The sequence below is a fragment of the Pinus tabuliformis genome, chromosome 2_1 (genome assembly GCF_031772625.1).
Source record: "Pinus tabuliformis cultivar Carrire ecotype Pingquan chromosome 2_1, CPIR1, whole genome shotgun sequence".
Lineage (NCBI taxonomy): Eukaryota > Viridiplantae > Streptophyta > Pinopsida > Pinales > Pinaceae > Pinus > Pinus tabuliformis.
Genome location: NC_142299.1, coordinates 232,889,615 through 232,902,385, shown reverse-complemented (window position 1 = coordinate 232,902,385; position 12,771 = coordinate 232,889,615). Strand labels below are relative to the sequence as shown.

The 12,771-nt window shown below is 39.2% G+C and overlaps 1 protein-coding gene across 1 annotated transcript in view; it reads left to right on the top strand.

The window, feature by feature from the left end:
* Positions 1-8,723, top strand: part of APC8 (anaphase-promoting complex subunit 8) — an 85,605-nt gene extending 76,882 nt beyond the window's left edge. Inside the window, exon 4 of the mRNA XM_089402490.1 lies at positions 8,207-8,723. Within this exon, the coding sequence (XP_089258616.1) occupies positions 8,207-8,290 (84 nt within the window). The 3' untranslated portion in view covers positions 8,291-8,723. The remainder of the gene's footprint in view (positions 1-8,206) is intronic.
* Positions 8,724-12,771: the final 4,048 nt, after the last annotated feature.

Sequence of the window (12,771 nt, the reverse complement as noted above, 5' to 3'; positions counted from 1 at the left end):
CCCATGGATGAAAGTGATGGATGGTTTGTGCCCTATGAAGACTCCTTGACAAAGAAATTCATGACATCGAAGGAAGGAACTCTTTCGTTGTAGGTCCCAATTAAGAGGGAGCTTGAAAACAAGTTTCTTACTTGGAAGAAACTTGGAAATTCCTAAGCCAAGAGGGAGCTTAGGTACATTCCATCTGTAGGAATGAGTACATTCCGTTATTGGAATTGATATGTACTCCCTAACTAAGAGGGAGAGACAGACACATCATTCTGGTCTTCACATGGGAAGACAAAATGGAGATTGGGTAAACATCTGGCATCCGATGCTCTTTGAAGATGAGCTAGGGCATCCAAGATAAGAGTAGTCATAGAGGATCGATATTCTTTGAGGACTGGCTATCCAAGATAAGAATAGTCCAAAGTAGGTCATACTCTGTGAATACCCGGGTGGAGTATGTACCTTGAGAGACAATGATTATGGTGTCTATAAATCATTGGTCTTGCCAACATTGTGCTTTGATCATGTGGACAAAGCTATTAGTCAAGGTCTTGCTATTTGACAATGCTGGTTGATATGATGCTATACAGATGGGTTAACAATCTGACACTTCTTATGAGAAATTCTTCAAATTGAGAATGACCAAGTACCGTTATGAATACCTCCCTCATAAAGAGGGAGTGTTGAAAAATATAACTAGGTTCGTTCTTCATAATGTCATGAAACTGTGATTTTGTAAATGATGAAAAGAAGAAAATAAAATTATATTGTAAATTTGTAATGCCTTGTTTCATGGGTTTCATGAGCAAGAGGTTTTATTTTGAATGGCTCCCATTGAGAGCCTGTAAGATTTGTCATATAAGTCATATAGAGTCAATGTCATGTATGAAGAATGTCTATACAAGTGTCTAGAAGCCCTCCAACGACAAGCACTAGTCATCCTCTTGAAGTTGGCCTCAAAACAGAAAGTATAAGCTCATGTTGGTTCACCTTATGAAAGACACCTTTTCGAAAATATAGACTGGCTTATTTATGGGACAGACTACTATAAATATGTGGCTAGGATCTCCGCATTTCCACAGTTCAGAGGCTCGGATTCCTCTGAAGTTTTGGTGACTAAGTACAGTCAACAGTTTGGTTACATCTCTGAGATCTTTGGATGGGTAAGGAAGGGACAATGAGTTTTGTTTAAGGCTGATCACAGTAAGGAAGGCTCAGACCTCTCTAAGATTCGGATTATAGTCACAGCGAAAAAAGGAAGAGACAAAGTCGGATGTAAGGAAGGAACTCAGATAGTTGATGGAGGAGCAGCAAGGGTCCTTTTAGGGCTAAACAGCAAGGGTCCTTTTAGGGCTAAACAGAAGTTCTGTTTCATGAGATGATGGTCTCGATGCTACAGCAAAGGAAAACCACTGTGTGGTGCTATGAAGAAGCTATTTTGGTGCTGCTACAGTGGTCACATTTTGGTGACACTACGTTGATATATCTTGGTGCCATCTCTAGTGTATCTACAGCTTGTTGAGGAGATGATCTCAGTGTTAAGAAGGTTGAAGAGGAAGAGGATTCAAGAAGAAGAGTAGAAGACAGAGAACTAGTGTCTTGGTCTTGGAGTGGCTAATAGGTCAAGGGTCTTGGTTTTGGTATTTGTCAATTGGAATCTCTACAAGAGAATTTGTGCGGGTTTTCCTCTCAAAGAGTGAGAGCTTTTGGCCCTGGCTGATAGCCTACATTCTGTGTCTCTTGTCTATTTATGTTCATGCATTGGTTACTGTTTGATGAAGAACAATACTAATAATCTAAAAAGAAGATTCTAATCTAAATAGGTAAATTGTATTCACAAGCAGTTACTAATAAAAGAGAAATCACCTAATGCCAATGCCCTAGATTTCTCAACACCACTATCGAGGGATTAGTACTTTCTTAACTGAATTAACACACAAAATCAGAGCTTAACTGTTAAAACTGGAAATAGCATTTAACTGGAACTAGATTTGGAAATAACATCCCAACTGAAGACAAACAAAAACACCAGTTCTAATTCTGGAACATGCTTCTCTCAAGCTAGAAAAACAATTAATAAAAGGAAAGTGCTAAACTTGGACTGCACAGGATGGCACAGGCATGCATGTGCCCTCTATCTCTCTCTCTCTCCCCTAAATAAATCTTAGTGCTGCTGCCATTAATGGTGCTCTGTTTGTCACTTTCTGAGGTAATGAAGAATCCAATTGGAGTTTAGGAGATTCTGCATGATTGGGTTCATCAATAATGATTCGTGTTAGGAAGAGGAAGAATCAGTGTACTGGGGTCCGGGGATGATGATGTTGAAGAAAGAAGTCATAGCTGATCCACCAGTAGACACATCCAAATGAATGGGGTGGTTGTTGAAGAACTTTGAATTATTGTTTAGAATCAACACTTGCAACTTTTCTTGTCTATTTCTGTAGTTGTGTTGCATATTATCTTGTCTATTTTTGTAGTTGTGTTGCATACACAAAATATTATGATTTCTTTGGTGTGTATCCCTTTCCATCACAATTTAAGTAGCACTAGTGGAAGAAGAAATATGAGTAGAGACTAACATAGCCCGTAGACTACATAATAATGCAACAAACAATGCATTTTTTGTGTAAGAAATACCACACCAAGCGGCTAAAATGACATTGAAAGAAACTGCTAGGGAGCTTCAGGTGGAGCCGGGATCCATTCAAGCTTCTTTTGAGGCTTAAATGACAATGAATTTCTCTAGTAGCTTGATTTTCCTCCACAGAATTACCTGAATGAATCTCTTTAGTGAATCTTGAGATACATTTTAGTAATATCCCAGTTCACCTCAGTGTCATCTTTTCATCTGACAATTTGATTGAGCCCTGGAGACATGGGTAGTGGGTGTTAGATTTTGGGCACTAGACATAGTGCAGACACACATACTATATCTGGTAGTAGCTTCTATATAACTCAGCTAATAAACTGAAAGACACTAATGTGTCTAACGTTTACATAACGGAAACTTTAAAGCTAGCAATTAGATCATGCACAAAAATATCCAGCCCCAAAAACAAAATTCTCATTAGTTCTTTAGTAAGAATCTAGGGCTCCTGTAGAAGGGAAAATGGCCCTTTTACAATGGTCAGTAAAATGTCAAATACAAGGGAAAACTTACATAGAAGAACTCCTGTCTTTACTGCTGAAACACTCCTCGATCTCCATGCCACAGTCTGCTTACTGTTGGCTGCTCTTGTAGCTATCCAATCACTGGAAGTCAAGGGAAATCTCAGCCCTCCAAGCTGTCCAAACACTGCTGCAAAGCCAGGGCAAACTCAGCCCTTCACTGCTGTCCAAACAAGGGCAAACTCAACCCTTCTCTGCTTTCTTTTACATGCGTGGCCTCTCCCTTTTGCTGGCACAGCTACAACATACTCTACAGCCTTACATGACCTGCCTAAGGCCTATTCGGCCTCCACAAAATATGACAGCTCCCCTTGCTGCTCCAGATTTGAGGCCTACTCGTCTGCTCCACAATACGCCTTCCTAATTCTTTTTCCCACCTTCGACAGGCCCTCTTTCCAACAACAAGAATGAATCACTTAGTAACTTACCCTTGTACTTATATTTTTCCAAAGGGTGCAATACCATGGGTCATCAGAATACCATGGGTTTGTGGGTGCAAAGCCCCATCACTTAGCCCACTTGTCCCACACGTGGGAATACTCTTGAAGCTACTCAAAACATCAACACTCCTTAGCGAGGGATGTACTCTGCCTTGAACCTGGAAGATATTTCCACCCTTGATCCATATGACACATAAGCAATTCCCTCTATACGATAGTGACCCTTGTTCCAAGACATCCTGCTCCTACAAGCCTCCCACTCCTCAGCATCTTGCATGGCCATCTTGTGCCATGACACAATCTTGGAAGACTACTCTCTCCCACCCGCATGGCCATCTTGACATAATCTTGGAAGACTACTCTCTCTCGTTTGCATGGCCATCTCGTACCATGACTTCTTGAACCTGAAGGTTTTCTTCCTTTGAGCTGCTGACTCCCTTTGAAGCTTGACTCTCTCTGATTCTAGATTGCAGGCTTCTCGACCCTCAAGGTCTTTTCTTGACCTTCACTCCATGTTTCTCACTTGAATCTCCAATTGTTATCTCAACTCTCTGACCATCTTGATTTTTCCTTCTTGACCCCTCTCCTATCACAAGAACAGATCTGGCCCTTGCTCGACTCCTCTAAGTGCAGATCTCTTCACAAGACCTTCACACCTGGATCATAATGAATCTCTTTCATTTCTCTCTATCTATGCATTAGGCTGCAACTGTCCAGAACTCCTTGTTTTAGCAATCTGCCCCATGTCTCACTAGGCTTGTTGATACTAGCGTTCACGACCCATACAAACAATTTTCCATACATAGCCAACTCTCTTAGCATGGTTCTTCATTACATTGTTGCTATTTGCAACAATTCCTACAACTCCTCAAAGTTGTCACCTGTGCAAGTGTTAGATCCAACTGCTCTTCTTGGAGACCGTGCTCTGATATCATGTTAGATTTTTGTTAATCTTAGGCAACGATGGTATGTTCTATGCTTTAGAGCAATTTTACTTCAATTTCTTTATTAGCTCAGTATCAATATTCAGATTAGCAATCACATCAAGATTCAACATGATAGTAAAATGTAGATAGAATATAATCAGAAATAGTAGAAGACAAGTCAAGACAAGAGGACACAAGATGTGGCACCAACTAGGGACAAACCCCAATGTAGGGAAGTCCTTGATAAAATCTTCTTTTAGTTTTCAATAGTTCAGTAGAGATACATAGTACAATTTACAAATCTGATAATTTATAACAGCAGCAAAAGAGCCCTAACCAGAAAAGTCAACGTTGGTCAACATGGCATATTTGACCCTCAGCAAATCGGTCAACTTCAGTCAACTTTGGCCTCCAAACAGCAAGATAAAACAGCCCTCAAAACAGTCAAATTCAGCCTAGTCAAAGTCTGGTCAAACAGCCCACCTGCGATCAGCCCTAGCTGCAGTCAACGCTGGTCAACAGTCAACGTTTAGCCTTGATTTCTGTGCCCAGAAATGCAGCCTGCCCAAACAGAGATAGCCCTCACAAAAACGCAGTCAAAGGAGGTCAATGCATGCTGGTCAACGCTTGGTCAAACTGTCCAGAAATTCGGTCTCCTGAAATTTCGCTCCTGAAATTTCGGACGTGTGGAGAGAGAGAGAGGCCCAGAAATCTGTACCCAATCAATGAGGAGAGAGAGAAAGAAGTGTGAAGATGAGTGTGTCCAAATGAGGCTAAGTCACCTTCTATTTATATGCAACGTTGAGGATGAATAGACATCACTGTTGGGCTTCTGAACCTACATAAGTTTGCTGGCCGACCTTGACAATTTGACCATAATCAAAATAAATTCATACCTTCATTTGTACATGTTAGAATCGGATGATCTTTAGATCAATCCTACATCTCTCGGAGAGAGGAATCCAAGAAAAATATCAGCTGTCATAAATAAGATGACCCATGTGGAGTTTGGCCTTAGTTGCCAATTTTAACAATTTTGGGCATTAGGCTCAATGCACACACACACACACTAGATTTGGTAACAACTTCCACTTAAATTTACTCAACTAATAAAGTGAAACATACTAATGTGTCTAGACTCTAACTTTTACACAGTGGAAACTTTAAATTTTAAAACTACCAATTAGATCATGCATGAAAAACTCAGCCCCAAAAACATAATTCTCATTAGTTCTTCAACAGGAATCTAGGGCTCCGGTACAATGGAAAATGACCTTTTTACAATGCTTAGGAAAATGCCAAATACAAAGGAAAACTTACACAGAAAAACCCTTGTCTTTACTGCTGAAACCCTCCTCGGTCTCCATGCCAAAATTTGCTCACTGTATTTGAGACAGTCTAGTCACTGTTGGCTGCTCCTTTAGCTGTCCAGACTCCAATCATTGGAAGTCAAGTGCAAACTCACCTTTCAAGCTGTCCAAACACTGCTGCAAAAAAAGGGAAAACTCAGCTCTTCACTACTGTGTAATCACTGTTGTAACTCGGCCCTTTTCTGCTGTACAAACAAGGGCTAACTCAGCCCTTTTCTGCTTTCTTTTAGCCATCTCGGCCTCTCCGTTTTGCTGTCACAGCTACAGCAAACTTAACAGCCTTACTTGGCCTTCTCAAAACAGCCCTGCTCAGCCTAAATACCCAGCTCCCCTTGCTGCTCCAGATATGAGGCCTACTCAACTGGCTCCACAAGACGCCTCTGTAATATTGTAAGGAAATTTTTGCCCTAGTTTTGCTTTTTCTTTTTTCCTCCAGTAACTAGGGTTTCATTTTTTTTTGTAGAAACAATTCAATTCAACACAACAATAGATTTCTCAATAAGCAGTATTGATTTTCAATAAGAAACAACCCCAACAATACAATCCGACAGTTCCATCAAACCAGTGCAATTGATGTAGTCCAACAAACCCTAGTAAATTTCAACAATATATGTAGACTGATAAATACTACACAAAATTCAGATTCCCTAATTAACCCAGATCTGTAATTCCTCTTTCCGCTTTGACCACAGCAACAATCTCGGGTCTAACTTCCTCAGAAAACCTTCCAATGCCATTACAGGATTCACACTCTATTCCAAGTCTCGGATCTTTGGAGTGGGCTGCAGAATGCTTTTCGCATGGTAACACGGGTAGCCAATGATGAATTTATCCTTCAACAAAAGGCGGGTCTGCTACTGGGACCCACGTAACAATTCCAATGGGTATGCTTTATCTCAAAATAATTTCAGATTACCAGATTTAGGTGTCACGGACCCTGCCTCATGTATTGACTTTCAGTGCTTAAGGTTATAAGAGATCTCGGCCATTTCAGGAGAGTTTCGACCTATTGAGAATGGACTGAAATTGCAATGGATTCAGCCTCTGTCTAGCACTACAGGAGTATGTCTTTGTCCAGAAGTTCTTCACTCTTCACAAATCCGGAGGCTGCGGCTTGCCTCAGTCAATGTCTTAACAGAAATTTGGGCCACTGTACTACGATCTGAGCAGAAATTATCTTCTTTGGAACTCGTCCAACCTTACTTATTTGCCTTGAGGATACCTTCTTGTTCTTGGATGATGCATTTCCTTCTGCCAGAACAAGAATAAGAAAAAGAAAAATAAAACTAACTAGGGTGGAAGAAAAAGAAAAATAAAACTAACTACGGTGGAATCTTTTCCCACCGAAATTAGTAGAAAGACGGGGTCTTAAAAACCTCAGAGCTCCAGCTCAAGAAAATCAGATGATTTGATCCATAATTGATGCTGCCTCATTTGATCTCAACCGTCTTCTATTTTTAGATTTTGCATATCTCCAACATTGCGAGGGCTTGTGTGTGCAACTCCTAATTTAACCCCATCTGACCCAGTTTTTTCTCAATATTGCCCCAACATAGGGAAAACTGGGTTTTACTTTTTACCCATTTAACAAGACTATAGCCTATGGGGTCACATAAGTCATCAATTTGAAGAGGACATTACAGCCTCCCTTGTTCTTTTTGCCACCTTCCACAGGCCCTCTCAGCCCTCCACAGGTTTGAGGCCTACTCAGCCTTCTCCACAAGATGCTCTCTTGCCAACAACAAGAATGAATCACTCACCCTTGTACTTATACATTTCCAAAGGGTGCAATACTATGAGTATATACCATGGGTCATCAGAGTACCATGGGTCATCAGAATACCATGTGTCTAAGGGTGCAAAGCCCCATCACTTAGCCCACTTGCCCTACATGTGAGAATACTCTTGATGCTACCAAAAACATCAACAGCGAGTACATGTTAACTGTCACATATTACAGGACCAATTAGACCTTATTTTGTTTGACATAATGTAATATAGCAATCTCAGCGATTGGCACAGTCACAGCATATTCGGTATCTACTCATTATCAACCTACCTACATGAAGAATTTTCTGGGACCATATATTGTTATCATTTCCCTAAGATAATAGTGGAATTGTTTTGATGTGGTCAAATATGTATCTTTTTTTTGTTAACACATCTAATTTTGTTTTCCTTTATGCCTTCTCTGTAATTCTTGATGTTTTTCTTGCTCTGCAACTTGTAAATATTGCTGAATTAATTACGTATAGTGTGACTTTCTCCAGGGATTATTATGCATTTTTTTAATGTTTTTGTTCATAATTACCAGGCAAAGCAAAATGCAAAAGGTCTTCTTCAGGAATTAAAGAGCGGGGAAAATCTAGCGATGGATGTTGAACAAACTACACCATGAACTTATTGGCATACAGAAATTTCTCTGCAATCTTCAATTTTTCATGTACAATATTAAATGGATGGCATAACTGTAATCTCATGCGGAATGAATTGAGATTTTGGAAGCTTGCTGCTGTGTGCTCTGCTACACGGAAATGTTGTCTTTGAGAAAAGGGATGAAAGGACAATATGCCTGATATCAGACCTGAAGATGACATTATGCCTGACCTCTGACCAGGGATCAAGAACAAAAAATTTAGCTTCTCATATGCTTCCATTCTCTTCTGATATTGTGAATATCCAAGTGGTGGTAGTTATTTTGGAAGACTGTATTTATCTATGCGTAATCTCATGATTTTCTATTGGTGAACACCGAGTCAGTGAATCGACAGTGTACAGAAGTGTATGCGCATGCTATAAAAAGGGATGATAAGGCAAGAACAATTCAACTATTTTTTGTGCTTGTGCCTGTATAGGTCCTTGTTATCTTACATTTAACCGGTAATGAAGTAAATGGAATCTACAGTTGCATATGCATATATTGTTTCATCATTATGCCAACCTGCAAGTGAGATCATTATCATAAAGAATCATATATCTATTTGCTTAATCCTATTAAAGTTTATCAATTGCAGAGGCCTAGTGAATCACTGTTATGTACTGGTTGTACGAATAGTAAATTTAAATAGGTTGTATTTATAATAGAGAAGCTATTGCATCATTATATAGCCTTGGCCTCGTTGCTTTGGTATAATGAATTTATCAAATGAAGGGAAACATGAAAACTGTGCCCTGTCAGAGGCGATGATTGTCAATCATATTACGCAAAGGTGAGTGGTTCAGCATATGATATAAACGAGGTTGTTTAGGCTTTTAACCTTTTGGTTATCCTTCATTTTCCTTTTTTTTTAAAATTTAAATTTTGACTTTTTAGTCTCGGCGAGCAATTCGAGTGAGGTACAATCTTTTATTTATAAGCTGTTGAATCGTGGATTTTCTTCAGAAAAAAGGTTGAATTGTTGATTGTGATGTTTTATCTACTTTTGGGGTCTTTGATTCTTTGTGGAGGTTCATCTGTTTTCTGAAGTGGTTCCTTTGATATTGCTGACAGCAATTGAGTTGTTCACCTTCTCACTGCTCTTTTCGGCGGCAGGGAGCTGGTTTTCCGGAAAGATTTAGAGATTTCTCTAATTTTCAATTTAATCAGATTAATATTCAGTAAAAGGGGTGGCCGAAAAAGCAGTGTGGGTGGAGACAAGTTGAAAGATGTGATGACTTATGTGGGAGTGGGCATCAGTATTTCACCAATGAAATATTTGGAGATAATGGGAAAGACGAAGCTTGTTTTCTTGCTAATCTACTTGAGGTTGGCTAACCGGTACAAGGCCCTCTGGTTCGGAGCTTGGAAAATGTGGAAGTTGAATGCTTTTTGTCCCCTTTTCCAATGCACTCCTTTTCCTCTTCTTGGTTGTCTGTCTTCAAGTTTGTTTTTTAAGAAGAAATGGTTAGCTTGAATGTGGGAGCAAGAGGCAAGATGCACATGCAAATAGCATGTTCTGCATATGAAGGTGTTAGGATATTCCGACACATAGGAAATATTTAAGTATAACTTGGTCTAGTGTAGAGTTAGGTAAAGTGTGTTTCTTTACTATGTACTTTTGTAACTTACAATCCAACGGTCACGATATGTAGTGATCCGACGGTTCATTCTCTCCTCGGTATCACTGACACTTGATCCGTGGCTTGACATCTGATTGGTCCATGATCTCTATTTAAAGAGCATGGAGGGTCATTTGTAGGGTAACTGTTCATGAGAGAAGCTTATGTAAATTTTCAGTCTTTTATTAATAAATTGCCTGAAGTGGCCGGGTTGGCTCAGGCCGTGGATTGTTTCCTTCTTTGAGGGTTTCAACCACGTCAACAATACTGGTGTATTGATCTGTGATTTGTTTGTGAGCGGTGTCCTTTGGTGTTCTATTTGAGGAACTTACCCTGTAAATTCCTACATGGTATTAGAGCTATTTGAGGGCCGCATCCGTTGGTGATTCAACTCTGAAGCCGGTAGAACTGCATCCGACTGCTGTTTCCTAGATCTACTGTTTCTGACTGCTTTCGCGCTGAGAGGACTGCTCTATTGTGTTAAGAGCATCTGTTCCAGTGAGGAACCCCTTTCGTTTCACGCGAAAATGTTTTTGTAGCCCTAGTTACGTCATTTTTAAGATTTGGAGGTATACAATGTTTATTTGTAGTTTCTAGTTATTTTTTCTCTGTTTATTTCGGTTTATTTAGCTCTTTGTTTTTTTTTATTACCGGATCTATACTTTTCATTTCTGCGTATGCTCTTTGCCCCGCGACTCTATGCGATCTGAGCAAATCAAAAATAGAGAGGAAGGATGTTTCTCATGCGTATGCTCTTTTCTACCGCGACTTAAGTATGATCTCGGAAAATCAGAAACATTGAGGAAAATATAGTTTCCAGCTAAAGCTAACTTCAAGCCGTAAGGTTTGTTTTTTTTTGGTATGTCCGTGTTGGGTTTTGTGTTTTTTGTTTTGTAGGGAAAAAAAGAGCTTTCTCAAGTAAACACGCAGCCCAAAGTTTCAGTGATTAAAAAAAACAACCCCCTTTCCTTTTTTCCAAAAATTACTAACCTTTTAATCTAGCTCACTTGGTCCAAAGTTACATTATGAGAATAGAGGTCTTGAGTTCAAGTCTTTCTTGGTCCAAAGCTACTTTATTAGATTAAGTTTGAAAATGGGGCGAATTTTTCTTTTAATATAATATTATCATTTATTTCCGCATATTCCCGCAATTCGTCGGCATCTTCAACAACTTTTCTTTAAAAAGTCATAACTTTTTCATCCGGAAGCCTTTTTTAGAGTCGTTTTTTTTGAATCAGCCTATTTTTTCGAGGTCTTTCCATTGGAACACTTATTTTTAGCATATACAACTTCAGTTTCTATAAAAAATGGAAAGTCCATGCCAAGTTATTCTTGACAGCACCAACTATTTCTAATGGTAGTCCTACATTATGGATTTACTTAGAAGTAAAGGTCTTTACCGAATAGCCTCGGGCCAAGAAACCAAACCGAATGATGAGGATAAGGTAGCCAAATGGGAAAATAGACAAGATCAAGCACGTGGGTTGATAGGGATGTCTATTTCTCCAGACTTTAGATTCCATGTTGCAGAACTTAATACTCCTGATGAAGCAATGAAACAGATCACTAAAGTTTTTGGAATTAAAAATGAACTTAGAGCCCATCAACTCGAAAATGAGTTGCTTACATTGGACCCCAATAATTTTCCTTCCATTGAAGATTTTCTGTCCAAGTTCAAAACCCTTAGACTTCTCTTGGAAGGTGTTAAGGTTAAGATAGAAGATGGTAACTTTATTTATTCCATTCTCACTAAGTTGGGACCAGCCTACTCTGTGTTTGTTTCCACCTTCCATTCTACAAGAGAAGCCTTCATTTCTCAAGGACAAGCCTACAAGTCTCCATTCCTTTTGATTCCTTTTGTGATTCTTTAATAAGAGAACAAGAAAAACTCTTACACCTTGGTCTTCTTAATCTTGGAAACTCTTTTAAGAAAGCCTTAGTCGCCTAGCAGCAACCAAATTCAAAGAATCCTAAGAAGCTGTATCCTAAAAAGAATGGTCCTAAACCAAACAAGGGTTCTAAGCAATTTCAGCCTCAAAATGAAAAATCATTTCAACAAAATGATAAGGCAAATAAAAACAAAGAGAATGTAAAAATTTCTCATTTCCCACCCCAGTTTTCAGTTTCACCTTATTTCTCCAAAATAGTTAAATGCCCTTTCCCATATCCATATATTCAACAACTGGAAAATAAATTTTGCTGAAAACACAAATTCTGGAAATTTTACAGAATGCTGGAAAATGCAGAAATATAAAAATCAGCGCATACAAACAGCCATTTAAACAATTTAAACACAATGATTTTTGGTCAAGGTGACATTGGAAAAACCCCCTACAACTCTTGGGGAAAACCAGTTCGAGAGCTCTTTCTTATTTATGGAAAATGCCTTTTACAGTGAGAAATATTCAGCGAAAAAATCAGCAAGCAAATTTTACAACTTAATCTTGTTTTCCGTGCCTCACAGCGAACTGGAAAACTTGCCAACAGCAAAACACAACAACAATAAATGCTGTACGAACTCTTAGAAAAGCGTGCAAGCTGCCATTAAATATGTTGTACGGATTTCCTCGATTTGCGTGTAGAAAAAATCAGCAATCCAGTTGTACAAATTTGCCTCTATTTGCGTGCCAAGGTACAACCACTCGCTATACGGATTTCTGCTCGATTTTTGTGCACTTGCTATATGGATTTCTAGAAAATTGTGCCCAATATCTCATTTTCACTGTATACTCACTCAGTTGTACGGATTTGCTAAAATGCTGCTTTGGAATGTGTGTCAAACTGCTGCCTCCTTCTCCTCCCTGTCCAGAAATCTCCTTTGCTCTCTTGCTCTCCTTCTCC